The sequence below is a fragment of the Erythrolamprus reginae genome, chromosome 3 (assembly GCF_031021105.1).
Source record: "Erythrolamprus reginae isolate rEryReg1 chromosome 3, rEryReg1.hap1, whole genome shotgun sequence".
Classification (NCBI taxonomy): Eukaryota; Metazoa; Chordata; class Lepidosauria; order Squamata; family Dipsadidae; genus Erythrolamprus; species Erythrolamprus reginae.
Window position 1 is genome coordinate 12,070,887 of NC_091952.1, and position 16,558 is coordinate 12,087,444.

Consider the following 16,558-nt stretch of genomic DNA (forward strand, 5'->3'; position numbering starts at 1 on the left):
CTGAGTGGCAAAAATTTTTAAAAAGCCACAGGAGGTTCATTCAGTGCAAGAAAAAATACTGTAGCCCAACTGTTCAAAATCCGGCATCGAAATGGTCGCAACAAAAATAAGAGCAGAAAGGTTATGCAAACAAACCTTGTTTTGGGGCCATGATGGAAGAGACCATGTTTCCTTTTTTTCCAACTGCAAGCAACCCCCTGCCCCTTATTTTGCACAGGAAAATCAGGGCAGAAAAATCTCTTAAGAGCGGATAGTGAAATATCTGGGCTTTTATTGGTGAAATCCAGGGTTTTGATCCAGAAAGATAATTCACATTATTTCCTTTTCTGCAGGTGTCTAAAAAACATTCACACATCATTCGTCCACTTAAATGTAATAAATCTCATCCTTCTTTCTCTCCTATGATGGTGAATATGCAGCCCTACCAAATTTACAAGTAGTCCTTGACTTATGACTCTAATTGAACCCCAAGATTTCTACTGCTAAGGGAGCCAGTTTGCAAAACGTCTGGATTTTGATCACGTGGCCATTGGGATGCAGAATGTATTATAAGTGTGAAAAGGGTCATACGTGTCTTTTTCCACTGGTGTTGTAATTTTGAATGGTCACTATACAAATTGTTGTAAGTCGAGGATTATCTGCAGTTATTATTGCTTTTAAAACTGTTCGTGACAATCATAGCAAGCAATCAACTATCAAAAACTGTGGTGGCACAAGTGGTTAGAATGCAGTACTGCAGGCTAATTCTCCAGATTACTGTCTGCCAGCAGTTCGGCAGTTCGATTCTCACCGGCTCAAAGTTGACCCATCCTTCCCAGGTTGGTACAATAAAGACCCAGATTGGTGGCGGCAATATGCTGACCAGGGCGGATTCCACTTACCGCTGCTACCTGTGCACTTTCTGCAGAGCTCCATGCCCCCCGGCAAGCACCTGCATGCGTCCGAGTGTGATTTTGCTTCTGCGCATGAGCAGGAAACAAAATCTTGCAAGGAAACCCACACGCACAAGAGATTTGGGCAATTTTTTTGCTTCTGTGCATGTGCAGAAGCAAAATCTCGCTGAAACACAGGTGTGCACACCAGGAACTCAGTGCTGCGCGCACTGCTCCATTTTCCCTATTGGAGCTACAGTGTGTTCCGTACCGATAGGAACCCAATACTGATGCTGATTCTGTAAACCGAGGGCTGTAAAGCACTGTGAAGTGGTATATTTCTCTCTCTGGCCCAGGAAAAGAGCCTTCTCTGTGGCAGCCCCGACCCTCTGGAACCAACTCCCCCCAGAGATTAGAATTGCTCCCACCCTCCTTGCCTTTTGTAAGCTTCTTAAAACCCACCTCTGCCGCCAGGCATGGGGGAATTGAGATAATCTTTCTCCCTAGGCCTTTACAATTTTATGCATGGTATGTCTGTATGTATGTTTGGTTTTACAATAGGGGTTTTTAACTGTTTATATTGGATTGTCATATGCTGTTTACTACTGTTGTTAGCCGCCCCGAGTCTACGGAGAGGGACAGCATACAAATCCAATCCAATCCAATCCAATCCAATATAAGTCTAAGTGCTATTGTTATATACCCATAATGGCAAACCTATGACACGCATGCCAGAGGTGGCATGCAGAGCACTTTCTGTGGACACATGCACTGTCGCCAGCTGCTCTTCTGGTTTCTGGCATGCACATGTTTGCAGTGAGCTGGTCTTCATGGTGCCAGAGCACCAGAAAACAGCCCATAAACGGCCTGAAAATGCCCCCCAAAATGCCTAAAATCAGCCCAAAACCCAGGCATGTGCGTGCTGCCTAGATGATCTTCAGGTTTCCGACACTACAGCATGCGCACATACACATGGGTTCCGGTTTGGGCACTTGGTGCCAAAAAGGTTCACCATCATTTCTATGCACTGTATATAATAAACATTCATCTACTAATGCGCATTGAACCAGCACAGTAGGTTGCAATTCATAACTTTCAGTGAAAGGTTGATTTCCTGCAGTGAACTGATCTGAGCTGATAGTAATGTTAATTAAGGGTGACAAAGGAATTGCCCTTATTTAGCCTTGAGAAAATGTGCCCTGAAAACAGTAGGATAACATCTTCAAACCCTTGATATGACAGCTCTCCAAATAATGAAAAGAATGTCATGCAGGCTTGTTTAAAATTGCAGGGTATGGGATGTAAAGCCGTACTTTCAAGTTACAGGAAGGAAATGTCTGAATTCCACATACCATATTTTTCAAAGTATAAGACTGCAGTATAAGACGCACCTAGATTTTAGAGGTGGAAAACAAGGAAAAAAGTACTCTGAACCAAATGGTGTAGTCATATATTATTTAATAAAATACCAGTGTATACTTTTTACAAAATTCAAACTTGACAGCTTTAAGACTTGTGGACTTCAACTCCCAGAATTCTTCCTCCAGTCATGTTAGTTCAGGAATGGGAGTTGAAGTCCACAAGTCTTAAACTTGCCAAGTTTGAAGACCCTCGCACCCCTAACCCCTAGTCTTCAAACTTGACAGCTTTAAGACCAGTGGACTTCAACTCCCAGAATTCCTCCTCCAGTCATGCTAGATGGGATAATTAGAAGGCAAAGACAGGGCTGTTTTTCGCCCATTTTTCCGCAAAAATTGGGTGGGCAAAGGGTTTGAGAAGCCTACAGGGAGCTCTTGGGGTGCTGGGGGATGGCAAAAATGATTCACTTTTTGTGAAAAATGGGCTGTTTTTCGCCTGTTTCCCCCCCAGTTTCCTAGTACATTTCCTAGTAGCATCTTCAGGTATTTCTCTCTCTGTACACACTGAGAATATATCTGCTGAACAAAATTCCGCATTGGCGACAGGAAGGGCATCCGGCCTTTAAAAAGCTCTGCTAGCTGCATTCAGTTGCCCAGACTCCACCCCTCAAAGGATTATGGGATGGTTTAAAAGGTGATGATCTCCCACCCAGGTATTATTCATGTTCCACCTTGCTTGGTGAGTTCAGCCCAGGTTGGCTAGTGCTGCCCCCTAGGTCAGGGGTCTCTAACCTTGGCAACTTTAAGACAACTGTGGCAAGAAAGGTCATAAGGAATAGAATAGAATAGAATGGAATTCTTTATTGGCCAAGTGAGATTGGACACACAAGGAATAGAATGGAATGGAATGGAATAGAATAGAATTCTTTATTGGCCAAGTGTCAGTGGACACACAAGGAATGGAATGGAAAAGAATTCTTTATTGGCCAAGTGTGATTGGACACACAAGGAATGGAATGGAATGGAATAGAACTATTCTACTATTCAACAATAATATTCTACAATAAAGCTATTATTTATTGGCCAAGTGGGATTAGACACACAAGGAATAGAATGGAATGGAAGAAGAATAACAAAAGAAATAATGAATAGAATAGAAAAGAAATAAGGAATGGAATGGAATCGAGTGAGAGTGGAATGAAATGGAATGGTGGGGCAAAACCTCACTTAATGACTGTTTCACTTAGCAAGAGAAAACTTTGGACTCCATGATGGCTCTAAATCGAGGACTACCACCAGGTATTGCTGCAACGCCCCGCCCCCAGTAACAACCCCCCCCCTCCACGCTCCCAGAGGCAAATCCCAAGAGAGCTTGTGCGGACTCGTCCTCCTGGACAAAGGAGGAGGGGGACAAACCCTTGGATATGCTCAACTACAGTATTTGCAAAAGTGATTTTTTTTAAAAAAAGAAAAAATAGAGAGGGAGAGGAAAAAAGAAAATTTTGAGGAGGGGGGTGTCTAGGGCCCCAATTTTATTTATTTATTTATTTAATTTATTTGTTTCATCAAGTATGTATTGATGGTATACAGAGATATAATATTTATATACACTGCTCAAAAAAAATAAAGGGAACACTCAAAGAACACATCCTAGATCTGAATGAATGAAATATTCTCATTGAACTTTGTTCTGTACAAAGTTGAATATGCTGACAACATGTGAAATTGATTGTCAATCAGTGTTGCTTCCTAAGTGGACAGTTTGATTTCACCTAAGTTTGATTTACTTGGGAGTTTATATTGTGTTGTTTAAGTTTTCCCTTTATTTATTTATTTTGACCAGTATACAAGATACTAATAAAAGAGAAATAGAAACAGGGGACGGAAGACACTTTTGGTACACATATTAGAATTAGAATTCTTTATTGGCCAAGTGTGATTGGACACACAAGGAATTTGTCTTTAGTGCATATGCTCTCAGTGTACATAAAAGAAAATATACATTTGTCAAGTATCATGAGGTACGACACTTAATGATTGTCATAGGGGTCAAATAAGCAATGAAGAAACAATCAATATTAATAAAAATCTTAGGATACAAGCAACAAGTTACCATCATGCAGTCCTAAGTGGAAGGAAATGGGTGATAGGAATGATGAGAAAAAACTAATAGAAATAGAAGTGCAGGACTTAGTAAAAAAGTTTGACATTGTTGAGGGAATTATTTGTTTAATAGAGTGAGGGCCTTCGGGGAGGGGGGAAACTGTTCTTGTGTTTAGTTGTCTTGGTGTGTAGCGAGGTTTTGAGGATAGGAGTCAAAACAGTTTATGTCCAGGATGCGAGGGGTCAGTAAATATTTTCACAACCACCTTTTTGACTCGTGCAGTCTCCGAGTCTACGGAGAGGGGCGGCATACAAATCTAATAAATAATAACAATAACAATAACAATAATAACAACAACAACAACATCAATAATTTGGGCGCCTCTCTGCCCCCCTCCTTTTACCTCAGCGGCCGGTGTGAGGCGAGACCCCCGCGTGGACAGACCTCCTTTCCCCCCTCTATAGTTTTATCGTTCCCTTCCCCCTCCCCCTCCCCTCCCCCCGTTGCCCCCCTTTCCCGAGCGGGCAGAACGGGTTAAACCGGGACAAGGGCCGCGAGGGGCGGCGGAGACACAATGGGCAGCCTCCGGCAGGGCTTAATCCCCGCGTGGCCCCTCCTCCCCTCCCCTCCTCCTCCCCCCCTCGCGCGCGCCACTTCCCTCCCTGTCCGCCTCAGCCGCCGTCGCGAGGCGCAAAAGAGGAGTGAGAGAAAAAACCGCGCGCCGCGCTCGCTCCAGCGGACCGAGGGAGGCGAGCGAGCGTGCGTCCCCGGCGAGGGCAGCGCAGGTTGCGGCTTTGGGGCTCGAATTTCCCCTCAGCCCGACCGGCTTCCCTCAGCGGCGGCTCTTCCCCACCGGCCGGCTCTTTCCAAGCGTTGCCGGCGGGACGGGCAAAGTCCCTCAGAAGAAGCGGGCGAGAGAAAATGGCGAGCCGGCCGGTGCCCTGTGCTGGGCTCCGGTGCCCGGCGGTGCTGGTGTCGGTGTTGGCGGCCCTGCTGGGGGCTTCGCGGGCTCAGCCGCTCTCCTCCTTCCAGGCCGACGTGAACGGCCACAGCTTGCACCCGCCTTACTTCAACCTGGCCGAGAGCACCAAGATCTCGGCCACCGCGACCTGCGGCGAGGAAGAAGCAGCCGGCGGCGGCGGCAGCCGGAACCCCCCCGCGCCCCGTGGAGGATTTGTATTGCAAGCTCGTGGGAGGGCCGGTCTCCGGAGGGGAGCCCAACCAGACCATCCAGGTGAAAGAAAGAAAAAAGAGAGCGCTTCCTGGCCGGGATTGCGAGGGGGGGGGGAAGAGGGGGAGGTTGGGAAGGAAGAAGCGGGGCTCCCGAAGGAGACTCCAAAAAACGAACTTTGGGTCTTGTTCCTTTTTGCAAGCGTGCAGGAGAGCCCATGCCTGCCATTACTGTACCTTGGATTTTTTTTCTAGCCTGCAGCCTTCCACTTCCCTTTGGCCAGGCAATTAGGACTCTGGGTAGCCCTTGCTTCCTTAACTTACTTCCCTCCCACCCACCCCCACCCTTCCTTTCTTCCTCTTTCCCCATTTCCCTTTCCACTTCCCCCTTTTTTCCTCCCTTTCTTCCTCCTTTCCTTCCCTTCCTCTCTCTTTTTCCTCTTTCCCCTTTGATTCTTCCCCTCCCTTTTCCCCTTCTCCTTTCCTCCCCTTCCCCCTTTTCTCTTCCCCTCCCTTCTTCCTTTCCTTTCCTCCTCTTTCCCTTCCCCCTTTCCTCTTCCCCCTTGCTTCTTCCCTTCCCCTTTTTCCTCTTTTCCCTTTCCCCTTTGCTTCTTCCCCTCCCTTTCCCCCTTCCCTTCCCTTATTCCTTTCCTTTCCTCCTCTTTCCCCTTCCCCCTTTCTCTTCCCCTTTGCTTATTCCCCGCCCTAGTTCCTTTCCTTTCCTCCTCTTTTCCCTTCCCCCTTTCATCTTCCCCCTTGCTTCTTCCTTTCCTTCCTTTCCCCTTTTCCTCTTTCCCCGTTTCCCTTTCCTCTTCCCCTTTGCATCTTCCCCTCTCTTCTTCCCTTCCCCTTTGCTTCCCTTTCCTTCCCCCTTTCCTTTCTTTCTCTTTCCCTTTCTCCCTTCCCCCTTTCCTCGTCCCTTTTGCTTCATTCCTTCCCTTCCCTCCCCTCTTTCGCATCTCCCTCCCTCCATTCATCCATCCATCTCTACATTATCTTTATCTTCCAATTTTCTTCGCTTCTGAACTGATTTTCACTTATAAGACAGACAGACACAAACACTCTTTGGGGATCTTGGCTTTCCAACATGCACTTAGTATGTATGTTTGTCTTCTCAGGTGGCCTTTTGTTCAGTGCTTTAAAAAAGGGAATTCCCCCCCCTCCGCATTTACTACCTTCCTATCTGAAAAAGGTCCCTAAGTGCTCCTCACCCAATATTTTGTTGGAAAAAGTCCAAGAAATTACTTTGCCAAGCGGAATTTCTGGGCTGGGTAGCTAAGTGAGGGAGGGGAAAAAATTAATTAGAACTCTAAAGAAATGAGACAAAGGATTTGGGGAGGCAAATAGAATTGGTTTCTCGAGAATTAAGACTCAGGGTCTGTTATTACAGGGTGTTCAGTCTTAAAAGTAGAATGGCATGCCGTTCGGCACAAAATATGTTTGGACTTGTTGAATGGGGAGAACAGAAAAAACCCTTGCTAAAATTCTCTCCTGAAATTGAGAATGTTTAAACCTATAAGATTTTGCTAGGGAGACAAAGTTTGGGTGTACAAAGTACTTTTTTAAAGAAGCATAGGGCTGGCCAAAACAAATCGATCCATTCCATTAGTTCTGTTTGATAGCCATAATTATATGCACGTATATTGCTTTCCCCAGGTGTTCAGGGGGCTCCCATATCTCTATTGTAACTTAGTCCCTTTGTGGGTAATGAAACACCTAGGTTTTACTTAAAGGTTTGGTTAGGGTTGAAATGGTGAAGGTTCTGTATGTTTTTGAACTGATTATTGCATTGTGTAGCTTACCTGGATATTGTGTGAAGACCTCAGAATGTGCTGGCTTAAAGCAGTGGTAGACAATTAAAAGAGAAGTTAAATATAAAGGAATATAAAGGAAATGGTGTTTATCAAAGTTTTGAGCTAGAGTGAAATGAACCATACACAGATGTCATCCCATCTGCAACTTTCTATACAAAATAATTATCTTTATGATGTATACCCTAGAGATGGCCTGCTACTGGAATGGTCAAGTGCTACGCTCTGGTAGCTAGTTTTGGGAGGCGCACGCAGCTGCGTCCCTGGCGTATGGGCATGCCCCCCTGTGAGATTTGGCTTCTGCGCATGCGCAATTAGCAAAATTGCGCATGAAGATGTTCGCATGGATGAGATTTTGGCAATTTTCACCAATTGTTTTGCTTCTGCGCATGCGAAAATTGCCAAAATCTCACTCGTGCACGTGCCATCACACAAGGTTTTGCTTGCTGTGCATGCGCAGAAGCCCAATATTGCGCTGATGGGTAAGCGCCCGCTGGATGCTCATGTGCCTGTGACGGCCTTGGGGGGCGCACCAGTAGCGCCAAAGACGGCAGTCCTTCGCTGTTTAACCCTAGTAAAAAATGTGCAGAGATCAAACTACTGGTAATACAAATGAAATGTGCTTAGGTGTTATATTATTGCATTCTAAATTATTTCATATAAAGCCTCTTCTTAAAAACCTTCAGTGATGAAGCATTGACAACTTCCGGAGGCGAGCAGTTCCACTGGTTAATTATCCTCACTGTTAGGCAGTTTCTCCTTAATTCCAGATTGCTTCTCTCCTTGATTAGTTTCCATCCATTGTTTCTCCTCCTGCCTTCGGGTGCTTTGGAAAATAATTTGACCCCCCCTTTCTTTGTGGCAGGCCCTCAAATACTAGAACACTGCTGTCATGTCTCCCCAGTTCTTCTTTTCTCCAGACTAGCCATACCCAAATCCTCCAACCTTTCTTCATGTGTTTTAATCTCCAGGCCTTTGATCATCGTAGCTGCTCTCCTTTGTACTTTTTCCAAAGTCTTTTTTATAAGGTGGTGACTAAAACTGGATGCAGTATTCCAGGTATGGCCTTACTAAGGCTTTATAAAGCGGTCCTAATACTTCACGTGATTTGGATTCTATGTCTCTGTTTCTACTACTAACTATTGCATTAGCTCTTTTGGCTGCTGCTACACTCTGCTCATAGAAACAGAAACATAGAAGACTGACGGCAGAAAAAGACCTCATGGTTCATCTAGTCTGCCCTTATACTATTTTCTGTATTTTATCTTAGGATGGATATATGTTTATGCCAGGCATGTTTAAATTCAGTTACTGTGGATTTATCTACCACGTCTGCTGGAAGTTTGTTCCAGGGATCTACTACTCTTTCAGTAAAATAATATTTTCTCATGTTGCTTTTGATCTTTCTCCCAACTAACTTCAGATTGTGTCCCCTTGTTCTTGTGTTCACTTTCCTATTAAAAACACTTCCCTCCTGGACCTCATTTAACCCTTTGACATATTTAAATGTTTCGATCATGTCCCCCCTTTTCCTTCTGTCCTCCAGACTATACAGATTGAGTTCATTAAGTCTTTCCTGATACGTTTTATGCTTAAGACCTTCCACCATTCTTGTAGCCCGTCTTTGGACCCGTTCAATTTTGTCAATATCTTTTTGTAGGTGAGGCCTCCAGAACTGAACACAGTATTCCAAATGTGGTCTCACCAGAGCTCTATATAGCGGGATCATAATCTCCCTCTTCCTGCTTGTTATACCTCTAGCTATGCAGGCAAGCATCCTACTTGCTTTCCCTACTGCCTGACTGCACTGTTCACCCATTTTGAGACTGTCAGAAATCACTACCCCTAAATCCTTTTCTTCTGAAGTTTTTGCTAACACAGAACTGCCAATAGAATAGAATAGAATAGAATAGAATAGAATTCTTTATTGGCCAAGTGTGATTGGACATACAAGGAATTTGTCTTGGTGCATGTGCTCTCAGTGTACATAAAAGAAAATATAGATTTGTCAAGAATCATGGGGTACAACACTTAATGATTGTCATAGGGGTCAAATAAGCAATGAAGAAACAATCAATATTAATAAAAATCTTAGGATACAAGAAACAAGTTACAGTTACAGCAACTTGATTTGATTCAATCACTTTCTAAAGCTCTGGAAGGAAGATTGGATAACCATTTGTCTGAAATGATATATCCAGGGTTTTCTGCCTAAGCAGAGGGTTGGACTAAAAGACCTCCAAGGTTCCTCCCAACTCTGTTATTCTATTCTATTCTATTCTTCTGCTCTGGTAATCTCACATTCCTAACCAGAGCATACAAAACTTTTGCCAGACCAATCTTTGAATACAGCTCATCTGTCTGTAACCCACGTCGCATTTCGGACATAAACACTCTAGAAAATGTCCAGAGATACTTTACTAGAAGAGTCCTCCACTCCTCCACTTGCAATGGAAATACTCTAGGCAAATAGACTTACAATCCTAGGTTTAGAAAGCTTAACACGACCTAAGTATAGCCCATAAAATCATCTGCTACAATGTCCTTCTTGTCAACGACTACTTCAGCATCAACCACAACAACACACGAGCACAACAGATACAAACTTAAAGTAAAGTGCTCCAAACTCGACTGCAGGAAATACAACTTTAGTAACTGAATAGTTGATGGATGGAACTCACTACCTGACTCTGTAGTATCATCACCTAACCCCCAAAACCTTACCCTTAGACTCTCCATTGTTGACCTCTCCCGATTCCTAAGAGGTCAGTAAGGGGAGTGCATAAGTGCACTAGCATGCCTTCCGTCTCCTGTCCTAATGTTTCCCTCTTACTAGTATCATGTATTATATCTTTGTATACCACCAATACGTACTTGACAAGACAAATAAATAAAATTTAAAAAATAAATAAAGCTGAACCCTCCATTAGCGCGAGAGAGAAAAGCACAGTTTGTGTGTCCAACATGTGCTGCAGAAATGCTTGTCTCTTAATACTTTGGAGGGGGAAAAGTATTTGTTTGTCCAACTTAAGTGGAGTGGGTTTGAATTTTGAGAATCTTGATATAATGAAGTCCTCAAATTGTTTGCAGGAATGTGGGTGGGAGCGGAGGGTGTGTTAAAGATAAACAATTATTACAGCCTTATGTCAAAGTAAATACCGGCTTAAAAGGGGCCCTTCAACTGAGAAGCCATAAGCACCCAGGGGATAAAAATTTCCCAAGAATGTGGATAGCATGAGGGTGCCACTCAAAATGCTAACAATCCCAAACATCTGGATGGAGAGTCCCCAGTTGCAAGAGAGGGTTTGTTAAAAGAAGGAGCAGAAGGCTGTGAGCTGTTCACTAAAGCTTTTGATTTACAACAGAGTTCTTGTAAATCATGTAAGGGCAACTACAGTAGTTGGAAAGAAATGGAATCTGAAACCTTTCCCGCTGAGGAAAGACAAGCCAAAGCAGCAGGACCACTGTCTTTGCTCCTGGAGTAGGAAGCCGCTAAGATCCCAGTTTGCAGAACACCAGAGATGGAAGGGACCCTAGAGATCTTTTAATCCAACCCTTCCTCAAGCAGGAGATGCTATATCAGTGGTGGCAAACCTGATTTCATTGATGGCCCCATTAGGGTTGTGTTTGACCGAAGTGGTGGTGGAGTGGGTGTGGCCAGGGGGGCGTGGCCAGCTCAATGTCACTCATGTTGGGGGTGCTTGTGGAGGCCCAATGCTCTGCCAGAGAAAATGGGTTCCCAAGCTCCATTTTCGGCTGCGATGGCCTCCTGCAACCAGTAATGGCTGCCGATCGGTTTCCGGTCACAATTCAAAGTGTCGGTAATGACCTTTAAAGCCCTACATGACATTGGGCGAGAATACATCCGGAACCGCCTTCTACCGCACGAATCCCAGCGGCCGATAAGGTCCCACAGAGTCAGCCTTCTCCGGGTCCCGTCGACCAAACAATGCCATTTGGTGGGCCCCAGGGGAAGAGCCTTCTCTGTGGCGGCCCCGGCCCTCTGGAATCAACTCCCCCCAGAGATTAGAACGGCCCCCACCCTCCTTGTCTTTCGCAAATTACTCAAGACCCACCTTTGACGCCAGGCATGGGAGAGTTAGGATATTCCTTCCCCTTGGCCATTACAAATTATGTATGGTATGTTTGTGTGTATGTTTGGGTTTTATAATAAGGGTTTTTAGTTGTTTTATTAAATTGGATTGTTACATGTTGTTTTTTAACTGCGGAGAGGGGCGGCATACAAATCCAATAAATAAATAAATATAAAAAAATAAATCAATGGGCTGTGACATGAACAGTCAACTTCTGTGCATGCACAGGAAGTAAAATCTCGCACGCAAACATTTTGCTGATTTTCAGGAATTTCTTTGTTTCCATGCATGTGCAGAAGCAAAGAAACCACCCAAAATTGGCGAAATCTTTTGCACATGGTGTTTGCCTGTTGTGCTTATTTCGCACCCTGGAGCCTTCGGGGAAGCTTCCTGAAGCCCCAGAGTCCAAAAAACAGCTCAATGAGCAAACCAGAAGTCCATTTTTCAAAGCTATTGGTTTGCCCGCTGGGCAGTTTTTTGTACTTCGGGGCTTCAGGGAAGCTTCTCTGAAGCCACAGGAGGGTGAAATGGTCTTCCCCAAGGCCGAAAATCCGCTGGCTAGCGTGTACATAGAAACATAGAAGCTTAACGGCAGAAAAAGACCTCATGGTCCATCTAATCCGCCCTTATACTATTTCTTCTATTTTATATTAGGATGGATATATGTTTATCCCAGGCATGTTTAAATTCTGTTACTGTGAATTTACCAACCACGTCTGCTGGAAGTTTGTTCCAAGCATCTACTACTCTTTCAGTAAAATAATATTTTCTCACGTTGCTTCTGACCTTTCCCCCAAATAACCTCAGATTGTGCCCCTTGTTCTTGTGTTCACTTTCCTATTAAAAACATGCGTGCTGGAGCCGATACAGCTCTCCTTGCCACCTGTGGCAGGCGTGCCCTAGGTTTTCCATCACAGGACTAGACAAAACAAATTATTGCAAACACTCTTTATATGTCTCCCTAATCATCTTTGTTGCTGTTCTCTGCACTTTTGCTAGAATTCACCTGGACTTTATCTTCCGTGGGATTCTCCGGTTGAGGAGGACTAGGCGGTACTCACAGATAAAACAACTGTTATTGCAAAGAAGTGGGGAAGTAACCATAACAAAACACACAGGGTGGACTTTGTTTCTATGGAAGTGTGATGCTTTTACCAAACCGGTTTGATTGTTTTCTGGGGTTGGAAGCTAAGCCAGGTTGAGGCCAGATTGTTATAGTTCATTGAGTCATTCATGCATTGGATTTCTGTGTTGCTGACTGAGAGGAAACTTAGACGATTGAATAGGAGGGGAACTCAATTAATTTGCAGATGACACTATGCTGGCAGGAATAGCCAACACCCCAAAAGACAAGCTCAGGGTCCAAAAAGATCTTGACGGACTTGAGCTAGGGGCCCTCTCCAACAAAATGAAATTTAATGTGGAGGAAAAAAACAAGGTTTTACAACCTGGGTGGGAAAAAACCAAAGTTACAAGTCGTTTACAGAGTCAGCATATTTTCCACAACAATCTGGATCCCGGACCTGGGAAGGAGGGGACCGTGAGTGAACTTTGAGTTGATGAGAATCAAATTGCCGAACTGCTGGCAGCCGGCAGACAACAGAATTAGCCTGCAGTACTGCATTCTAACCAGCAGTGGGTTGCTCTAGGTTCGACCCAGTTCTGTGAACGGGTAGCGGCATTGGCAGGAGGCTCCATTCACCCATCCGGAATGCTTTTGCGCATATACAGAAGCATCGCGCATGCAAGCAAACTGATTTAGAACTCACTACTGATTCTAACCATCATGGCTCTTTAACCAACTGGGAAACTGTGAGCCTCCTAACCCAAGCTTAAACCTGAAGACAGACCTTGGCACTCAGACAAATCAGCCATCAGTGGACACATGGAGATAAACCACATTTTGTACATCATTGTTATTCTTATAATTTGTTGCATAGTCAAGTCAAATATTCAGACTGGATCATTATTATGATTCATTACACTGCCAACTAGATATTCATTGTTACTTTTGTTTCTTGCACAGTCAGTTGGATGTTCAGGCTAATTTTGACATTTGTATCTGTTGTAATCATAGGTTCTTAGGCACTGAACATTGGGATAGAATATTGCTGAAGGGTGATTTTCTCCGTTGCTTCATTTTGATGTGGCAATTATGGCATCCTGTGCCTTCCTAGAGGTTGGCCCACTGGCGAAGGGCAGTTTCCCTTCATGTATCTACCTATCGAGTGCTTTTCTGGGATTGGCAGGTGTGGATGTTTGATAGTGTTGAAGATTCCCTCCCAGATGTAAACTGTTCCAAGTAAAGCTGCCTTTTGCAATTAACTGATGGTGAATTTGTCAATGGCAATGGTGATCAAGTGATGCTCTGATTGTTTTGGTATTGCACCCAAAGTGCCTATTAAAGGTAGTCCTCGACTCACAACAGTTCTTTAAGTGACCATTCAAAGTTATAACAGCACTTTAAAAGGTGACTTATGACTATTTTTTCAACTTGATCATTGCAGGTCACATGATTTACATTTGCAATGATTGACAACTGATTCATGTTTAATGACGGTTGCAGGGTGTCTCGGAGTCATGTGACCAATTTCTGACAAGCAAAGTCAACGGGGAAACCAGATTCGCTTAACAACTGTGTTACTAACTTAACTGCAATGACTCACTTAAGAAACGTGACAAGAAAAGTCATAAAATGGGGCAAAACTCAACTTAATAAATTTCTCCCTTAGCATCGTAAATTCTGGTGTCAATTTTGATCATTAAGTCCAAGATCATCATCATCATCATCATTACAGTATTATTATTGATTACATTTATTTGCTGCCCATCCTGCAGTTCAAGAAAACTGAGCAACATTAAAAAGACAGAATAAAAAAGTTGAACAGGAAACAAAAAGAGCCGCACACTTCCTCATTAGCAATCAACACCCAGATAAGCAGGGATTAACACTAGACAAACAATCAAGTAGTAAACAGTATCCGAATCAAGGAATTATCAACTAAGACAAACAAATTGAGCAATAAACCGCAGCCTAATCAAAGAACTACCAAAGGGAAAACCACTTCCCCACCAATACTGACAGGGCAAGATATTGTATATAAACCAGGAGCAAACCGCACACTCACTAGAACTGATGATATTAACTAGTCAGGTAGCGTAAGTACCAAGCTTGGAGAACACCAAGGAACCCAGACTACTTAGTCTTTTTCTTATTCCTTTGATTGATTATGTGCCAACAAATTGATTTGATTCTTAGCAATCAGATAAATTTCCTCCATGACAACATTTCCTTAACCTGGTCTTTCAGGTCTTTTCATGTATTTTAGTATGTAGTCAATGAAATTTTGGTGATTGCTCCAACACTGGAAGTTTTTAAGAAGAGATTGGATAACCATTTCTCTGAAGTGGTGTAGGGCAGGGGTAGGCCAAGTTGGCTCTTCTATGACTTGTGGACTTCAACTCCCAGAATTCCTGAGCCAATCATGCTAACTCAAGAATTCTGGGAGTTGAAATCCACATGTCATAGAAGAGCCAACTTCACCTACCTCAGGTGTAGGAGGCTGGACTAGAGGACCTCCAAGGTTTCTTGCAACTCTGTTATTCTGTTCTGTTATTCTGTTCTGTTCAAACAGGTTAAAATTAATTTGGTGGTCTATAAGGCACGTGTTTGAAAAGGACCTCAATTATTTTCTGCTTTGAATTCTTCTGTTTCCTTCTTCCCTGAAAATAAGTAGCTATAGAATAGATAAATTTTACAAGACTCCCTTGCAGCTCATAATCTCAAAGTTTTGTGCATGAGTGGACACAGATATCGGATATCTACCTAGTACGGCTGTATTACTATTATGCTCCTCATGTTTCCTTATCTTCTTATGACTACAACTTTGTTGTTTGTATCTTATGATTTATATTGTTTAATTTAGTATCCTAGTATGATTTATATTGCTTGCTTATTTAGTATCCTATGATTATCACTTCCAATTATGATGAATGTATTTTATGATGATTATAACAGAACAGAACATATGGTTTTGTTGATTTATCGCATGTTGCTTATATGTACACTGAAAGCCTATGCACCAGAAACAAACTCATTGTGTGTCCAATCAACTTGGCCAACAAAATATTCACTGGAGGTTTTTAAGAAGCGACTGGAAAGTCACTAATCTGAAATGGTATAGGTTCCCCTGCTTGAGCAAGGAGCTGGACCAGAAGACCTTCAAGGTTCCTTCCCATTCCATCCCATCCCATATGTTCTGTTCTGTTCCATTCGGCTCCACTCCATTCCGTTCCATATATTCCATTCTATTCTGTTCAGTTCAATTCCATTCCACACATTCTGTTCTGTTCTGTCCCATATATTCTGTTCTGTTCCATTCCGTTCCATTCCATTCCATATATTCTGTTCTGTTCTACTTGAAATTTAATCTTATTTGATGGGGGGGGGGATCATAATCTCTGGAGGTCTGAACCAGGTGCCTAAACTATTGAACAATCCTTTACATGCATTTCTGGATGTAAAACCACTGACAGTGATTGCTTTTTTAAAAAGTGACTGACGACCACTTTGCACACTTAATGACTGTTGCAGCATCCCTATGGTGATGCGATCAAAATTCAGGCACTCAACACCTGGCATGATCAGGAGGTCATATGACCATTGTCCACCTTTCCAGCCCCCTTCTGGTGAGCAAAGGTGTGTGTGGGGGGAAAGAGATTTGTTTGACCACCATGTGAGTGACTTAATGGCTGCAAAGATTCGATTAAGAACAGATGGATCAAAGCTCACTCAACAACTGCCTAACTTAGCACTGGAAGTTTTGGGCTCAGTGGTGGTCACATGTCGAGGATGTCTGTATTCAGATGACCTCCTTGGCTAATAAGGTCCCCAGACTGGTCTCAGAGAGAACGGTGATAATTGGCACAATTTCTAAGCAGTAGATTTATTCATTCATTCATTCATTCATTCATTCATTCATTCATTCATTCATTCATTCATTCATTCATTCATTCAATCTCTAACAGAACAATTTAAAAACAATTTAAAACCAACAGTTAAGAACCATGCCTGCCATTTGTGGCTGGATCCTGATGGTACACCATCAGATCCACGGCCCCCAGACCTGCTGGAATACCCAGGTCTTTA

At 43.4% G+C, this 16,558-nt stretch overlaps 1 protein-coding gene across 1 annotated transcript in view; it reads left to right on the forward strand.

Moving 5' to 3' along the window:
- The first annotated feature begins 5,220 nt into the window (after positions 1-5,220).
- LAMA5 (laminin subunit alpha 5) overlaps positions 5,221-16,558 on the forward strand; it is a 241,453-nt gene continuing 230,115 nt past the window's right edge. Inside the window, 2 exon segments of the mRNA XM_070744488.1 lie at positions 5,221-5,498; positions 5,500-5,568. Coding sequence (XP_070600589.1) covers positions 5,256-5,498; positions 5,500-5,568 — 312 coding nt within the window. The 5' untranslated portion in view covers positions 5,221-5,255.